Genomic DNA, 7,232 nt, shown 5'->3' with positions numbered 1-7,232 from the left:
TCCCGCCAAACGCTTGTTGCGGAAAATGCACATAATTGCAGGGCGAATTTCGCGTGTAATGTATTCGCTGTCGACTGCGGCTGGTGTTGTACATCCGCTTACCGGTTCGCATGCGTTGCTGATGGCATCGACTTCGACGGCATCTTGCGAGGGATGGATGCAGCGGGATGATGCATCGGAATGCACCGCTGGGGGATGATGGCATCGTCGCGCGATGGTGTGGCTTCTTACGTTCCTTTCCGTTTTGGGAAGTGCATCGCTTAAGGAGTGGGCCGTTGATGGTTTTGTGTTTTTTTGTCCTTTTCGGACATACCGTAAGGATGGGGTTGCTAGCGCGCATCCACGCCACGTTAGGGGGTTGTAACAGGTTGACCGCAAGCGAGGACACTCGGCGATGGTGGTGATTTTTGTAAAAATCGTCGTCGTAAGATGCTCCCGAATGCCGTCGGTTTGTCGTCGACGAACAGGAGCGCAGCCATCAACGGGGATGCTTTTTAAGGGTGTGTTCGGTTGCAGTGCGCAGTGCACCGATGCAGCGGTGAAAATTCGATGCATTAACAGCCATGCAGAATGTATGGAAATTAGTGAAGTTCACTATGAAACTCGTATTAAATATGAGGAAATCTAAATACGATTTGAACTATTTGTACTAAAACAATGCGTAGTGCCACTGTATATTGTTAATGAAACTAATGTTCCGTTCGATTTCACTTGCAGGATAACCCCCTTGGCGAGTGATTCGGATGCGTTTCACGTGGGCCATTCAGCGAGATGCATTTTCCAATGGGAGCAAAACCAAACCGCACCGTGGAACGTAATGCGCATGAGCGCATCCGCGGACGGTAATGGACGAACCGGGATGGAACCGAGCGGACAGGGCCGGTGAGGTGACGACGGATGCTCGTCAGCGTTTTCCCGGGCTTGTGGAAGAATTTTCCCCGTTATACTGCACGCGCTGGTGCGTATGTCAGGGCATGAAAACCCAACCATGTTATAGAAAGTAGCAACTTCGGAGGAATCGCTTCATAATAATCTAATGTATCATTTCACCCATGTAAGGTTGAGAAATCGATGATGAGCTGTTTGAATAAATAAATGAACATTTTTCCTAACCAAGGCATAATAAATGAAAAAAAAAACGCAAATGTATCACCCCAGCACAAGTTGCTCACCCCTGTCACTCAGCTTCACGTAAATAAACAATCCCCTCTCCGGCGGCGTTATCCACCAGCCTAGGACCCCACCCCACGCGAAAGAATGAATGGAATGGTCCACCCACCATCACCATCTCCATTATGTACGAGCGTAAATGACGATGCACGGGCGCTGGTGATCATTTCACTCCCCTACCTCGGTTTTGAACAGGCTCGCAGCAGCTGCTGGTGGTCTCCCATTGCCCGGGGAAACCGTGAGTGCAAGCGAGCGCACGATACACCGAGTGCGCGTGAGCGAGAACGCGAGTCTACGTCGGCATGCGCTCGCACCGACGTCGCCGTTGAATGGGTGGAGCTGTGGCGCTTTCGCTGATAACGCGGTGGAGCAAGCGAGATGGCACTCAAAGCACGTGGGACGCCGTTGTAGCGTCGTCGGTTGCCATAGCAACGGGTCGAGCCGATGGTACGCGCTCGCACACCATGCTGATTTTGCGGTTACCTGCTAGAATCCTGCTCTCCTAGTATTATGACAGCGTCGCAGAACGTGAAAATTTATCGCCGCCGGCTTCGAAATTTCGCTTTCGCACGGTCACGACGCGTCGACGTATCGCGGGCGCGCGCGCGTTTCTGTCTTTTTCCGGGTGTCCCAGGGGGTGGGATTTTTTTTTCTTCGCTTTCGTGGAACGATGGGGTGCGTGTGCACTTAGCGTAACAATTTATTACGACATTATTCTTTCGGGGGATGCTTTTTTCTTCGATAGAAGCGCGCGTTCACCCCAATTGTTCGCTTTTGGCAGGGTGTGAATCAGCCGGGAAACCGGATGTACTGCGCGTTTTGTGGCATGAATGGCGATAAAAGAGCGACCGTCGGGAGCGTAAATCATCCTGCAACACGTTTTCTCGCCACAAAGCCGGAAAATCGCAACCAATTCCGTTCAGGAAGCTGCCCGGGTACGCCGCCGTTTCGTGACCGATTTTCTTTCCTTTGTTCCCGAACGGAGGAGAGTTTTCCTGACCGTTCTGCGTTCTCCTGGCGTCGCTTTTCCGTTCGGGCGAGTAATTAAGGCATTTTCCACCACCAGCAAGGATGTGTTAGTGCCGACGCAGGACCGAACCCGGTGGGCTACCTGCTACTCGATGCTGGGAACCGGGGAAAATTCGAGCTTAATGAGTGAAAACGTTGGCTAAGACGCGGCCGCCCTAATTAAAAAGGGCTCGTGTTTTAATTACACCCAGCTGCGAGTTCGAGTCCGAGAGCGTCTCGTTCGTCCTGGAATGATGGGGAATGCGCGGAAAGGTCCTTTTGCTTGAAGAAACGTTTATTTCTTTCGCTCACGAAGGGACGTCGTCGTAGTGGGTGGTTTTTAATTAAACCAACCTCCCAGAAAGCAGCACGGTTGTAGTAGTTCTTTCGTTTGGGTGAAATTTCGGATCAAAGTACCAGGCTTCCAGTCACTGCGTAACGAAACGCACCATTTTGTGATGCCGAAAATCTAGTGCAAAGGGTTGTGCTTAAGGGTGCGGTGAAAACGCGAGATATGAAATTAATCCGTCACTTCCTTTCACCACTAAAGCGGGGGGTGCGTGTGTGTGTTTTCATTTATGTTTAAGTACTGTACTTCCCCAAGGCTGTAAGATAACGAAAAATAAAAACCTTGTACACAAGGGCGGATCGGTGCGAAAATTGCCCTCCATTTCAATTACACTTTTCCTTACTTCTCAAGTGCAGTTGGAGCAAATTGGACACACCCGCCTGTTAACGTTGCGATAAATCATCACCCAATCGATAAGGCTTGTATAAAATATAAACGTCTATCTTCGTCTATAAATCTTAGCCATTGCTTTATTAATTTCAGCAACCAATCTTCAGTATCGGTCAACAGTGAGTCAGTATTGTGATTCTTGATAGGGTTGTTAATTAGCGCAGCGTCACACGTAATTAGGACTTACAAAACGACGTTATGGATCCATTTTTAACCATCGAATGCCTTAATAAAAAGTTCACTGCGTAACTATGTCTGTTCTTCAAGGAATTGTTACATTTTTTTACCACAATGTAAGACCTGTACCTAATTAAAATTCCCTTTATTTCCTATCTCGCACTGTCACTGTTTTTGTTAACAGGTTTTTTTTTTATTCACTAACAAAGCGCCCGCAGCGCAGTTTTTATTCTGAAGCACGTAATAACGCAACCGCAGCTAGTAGCTGATCTTGTCTACCTAATCGCATTGATCCTGGCGCATTCAAGCAGCTACACACACTCGCCTTATCATGATGCGGGTTTCCTAACATTTCCCATCTGCCCGCCCGGGACGGTCCCCAGCCGGAACGGTTGATGCAATTGATGTGAAGGATTTCCCCACGGCGTTTGGCCTCCGCGGTGCGGCATCTTCTCGTCTGACTAAACCGCAAACAAGAGTTACATCATCCGGTAGCATCCTTCGCCGCGCATCGGATGCATCACTCTCTTGCAAACAAAGCGCCTGTCACGGTTGTGCTGCAGTGCTGGATTATCATCTCTTGCGTTTCTTCCGCGCGATGACTGCCGCACGTAAACCAGGAAACGATCGGGCTTCTCCGGGAGCTCAACCCGGGCGGGTTACGTCTTGCTGTGAGCGCGTGTTCAGCCGTTGATAACATGACGCGACAGCTGCCGGGCTTATCGGAGGGTGGAAACGAACCGCCATCGTACGCCAAGCCAGAAACGGCTGGACAGTGCCGGCACGGATGCTCGGACAGGACCTTGACCTTCGGTACCCTCTGGAAGATGCGCGCGGTTGATTTTCGGCATGGAAAATCCATACCGGATGATGATGAATTTGCTACGCCAAACGGCTGGAACGGGTCAGTGCTCCTCTCGTGTTAAACCAGTGGCATGGGTTGGACGTAGGACGATGCCGGGTTGTGCTCTTGTCGTCATCGAGCTGGGACTGAAACGAGTTTTTAGATGAAAATGTCGTTTTATTGACGTATTGACGCAAGGGGATCATCGACGTTCTGAGATTAAACAAGCGCTACGAACAAATCGTGTTAGAGAACAAATTTACCGCTTTAGATTACAACGTTTCGTCGTTTATGTAATCAACCAATTTGTTTGCTTTTAGTCATTTTGCGGAGTTACGGTTTAATGGATGTTAGGTGGTCAAAGTATACTTACGAGGGTAGGTGGTTTTGGTGTCGGTTTCCACTCCATCACGATCATGTACTCTGCTCCTGGGTGGAATTTATTTATTATTTGGTAATGAGCCAAAAAATACTACCATTCGAGGGCCCGGACACTGTAAAGCTGGAAAATCTGTCCTTTCATCCATCGAGGAATTTTTACAAACGAGCGGAAAAATCCTAAAGTTAAAAACCCATTATACATCTAGAATTGTTTTGGCGAAGGCAACGGAATGCTAAGGCTTAAAGTTATCAAAGATAAAATCTGTTTTCGATGGCGTTTGCCGCAGGGAAGATTTGAATAAACATTATACGTACATCATACACAGTAAAACATATTTAGTTTATTTCGTTTGAACATCGATTATAGTAATGCGAGTCGGATATAGATTAGTCGACCAACCGTGTCGATCACGTCACGTCAAGGCAGCACCGCTACACTCTATGAATGTGGCGATGTGTAAGACGCCCTGTCGGGTACATCTAGCGCTAAATGGTGAGGACAGCAGCGAAAAAGCGTTCCAGCATTCCTGCGGTTGCTACACCAGCCCCGTAGAACATTGCGTTCGCTTCCAAGGGCTGCCCTCGAGTCAAGTCAATTATACCGGTTTGATCCGACACCGTCGCAGCGCGCGTGCGCTATCGTTTCCGGTCCTTCCGCTGCCCGATCGAACACGTGATCGGTGCACTCGATGCAACGCGATATGACCGCCTACAATCTCTGCGTGGATGTGGATAGGATGGTGGCAATAAATAAGTGCACCGCCGTGACGTGTCTCCTCTTCACGGACTGAAGATCACGTATCGTCGGGGATCACAGTGGGGTTGTGCAGTAGACATGCTGGTCCGGCTGCGATCTACGAGGCGAGCTGGTTCAGCAGCGTGAACACGATCGTTGGTAGAGGCGTACTGGTGTCCACGCCGGGCAGGTTAGATGGTGTGGAGCTTGTGCTGCTGGGCAGCAGAGTTGTCTGAGCAAGGGTGTCGTTGCCGTGTGACACACCACAATGATCGTGGAGCATGGCATCGACGGCAATGTAGAGCGAGATGGCCAATGCCACCAGGCAGACGATCCAGCAGGTCGCGAAACACCCATAACGCATCCTTACCCACCACGGATCGGTGATGTACTTGTTCAGTTCATCCTTCGTTAGGGCGTAGCTGTCACTGAAAGAAACATGGAAGCGTTAGGTCAGTTTTATCGCCATCGTGCTTTTGACATTTGCATTTCGGGGCTTTGCGTTACTGCCTTATAACCAAATATTATCGCTAATTGGTGTTGATTTTCATTAATGACCGTTGTAACTGCATTACAACCGACGGTCACCCGACGGAAAATCTTTGCACCATGCGGATCTAAGCTGATAAGGCGCTAAAGCCTCTACCAGTGTAGTCACCTTTCACGGAAAGCGTTTATCTTCCAGATCATAAAAGATTGCAAAAAAGAAAACCCCACTTGATGCCCCCACGGCGTTAGATGTACGTACAAACACAACCACAAACGCGGAGATGTTATCGAAGAGGTTGTTAAAAATTAGCACCACCTGTTAGGTACGACAAACGTGATCCCCTTCAAATGTGCCGAACCAAACGCTGCAACTGGCCGCTTATCGTTCCCGCGGGACGATAACGATCGACAATGATGGAGCAGGCGCGTAATCGATTGCAAATAATGTCGAACACTGATCGGTACATCACTCCACTTAGTGTCGAGCATGTTGGAACAACCGAAGCGTGTGAGATCGATAGATGGATGGAGATGATAAAACAAAACTAGCAAAGCTTGCACAAGATGACAAGGAGCGCTGTTGCGCACTGGTGTTACACACACGGGGCACTTGAGACAAAGGCTCGGCTGCCATTGCTCCCTTGAGTAAACGCATTTCACTGAGCTTAAGCAACTAAGTTGAGGTGTTATTAATCGCAATACTTACTACACACTTAGGACGCCACTGTCGAGGCTCGCACTGACATTATTGTTCACGTCGTCCTGCGGCATCGCGATGCTGTACGCTTTCTGGTACTCCTTCGGGAGCAAGGACGTTCGCTCGTTGATCGTCATTTTGATTTGCTATTTTGTTTTACTTCCTTTCTATCTTAATGTGTGTCTTGTTTTGTCGGCACTGAATTCCTTCTGCGGGTTTCTGGTTTCGGCACAAATTGCACACCGCACACAGATACGAGCCTCGATCTTGGGGTCGATGCTACGCTGCTGGTTTCGGTACTCGGCACTCGTAGCTCGGACGTCGTTCCGGGACGCTGCGTTGATTCCGTTTAGCCTGCATGGCCGCGGGTGTGCCAGAATTTATAACGAACCGAGATCGGTTGATCTCACAACGATCGCTCTCGGGCAGAGTTCATTTTGGCTGCTGGGTTCATCTCGCGCAGCCTACACTGAGAGCGAGAGGCTGTCCAGACTAACGTGATAAGGCGCACAATGCAAAGACTGGAACGCGTCACTAACGATCGTCACGCGTTAGGAATGCTGAATGTCGGCAGTCGTTACGTTGTAACGCTAGGGGCACGCGTGATAACGACCGCCGAGTGATGGAAGGCGCGATCCTTGAAATTCGCTTCATGGTCATGACCGCGGTACTTTGCCCTTTGGCTGGCTTTCATTCCAAGAGAAGGAGACAGCGAGAAATTTAGGAATTTTGGTAAAAAAATTACCAAAAAAATTGAACAAAATTATACCGCCGAATCGCTATCATTGCGACACTGAACATTGCACTGAATTACCGTTTATTGTTTAACTACACTCACTTGCAGGGGCTGTTTGTAGATTTTGTTTCATGCCAGTTGTTTTTATCGCGTACATGCTTGTAGAAGATGATAATTTTATCAAAGGTTTAGGCAGAATTTCACAAGAAAGATTGTAGAACAGATAAGCAGCTGGTTGCTTTTATCGTGTATTTT

At 48.8% G+C, this 7,232-nt stretch overlaps 1 protein-coding gene across 1 annotated transcript; it reads right to left on the bottom strand.

Moving 5' to 3' along the window:
* Positions 1–4,673: 4,673 nt before the first annotated feature.
* LOC128732275 (uncharacterized) lies at positions 4,674–6,568 on the bottom strand. The gene is made up of 2 exons (XM_053825456.1): positions 6,251–6,568; positions 4,674–5,483 (listed from the first exon to the last, which is right to left on the bottom strand). The coding sequence occupies exons 1-2, from the start codon at positions 6,376–6,378 to the stop codon at positions 5,174–5,176; spliced, it is 438 nt and encodes a 145-aa protein (XP_053681431.1). The 5' UTR covers positions 6,379–6,568; the 3' UTR covers positions 4,674–5,173.
* Positions 6,569–7,232: the final 664 nt, after the last annotated feature.

Source organism: Anopheles nili, chromosome 2 (assembly GCF_943737925.1).
Source record: "Anopheles nili chromosome 2, idAnoNiliSN_F5_01, whole genome shotgun sequence".
In the NCBI taxonomy this organism is placed as follows: Eukaryota; Metazoa; Arthropoda; class Insecta; order Diptera; family Culicidae; genus Anopheles; species Anopheles nili.
Note: the sequence above shows the minus strand (reverse complement) of the source record. Positions and strands in the feature narration are given on the sequence as shown.

Bases quoted from the DNA above. Each gene is read 5' to 3' on its own strand.
- LOC128732275 (XM_053825456.1), bottom strand. From the start codon at position 6,378: ATGACGATCAACGAGCGAACGTCCTTGCTCCCGAAGGAGTACCAGAAA. The intron at 5,484-6,250 runs GTAAGTATTGCG...TGTTTCTTTCAG, and splicing joins AGTGGCGTCCTAAGTGTGTA to TGACAGCTACGCCCTAACGA.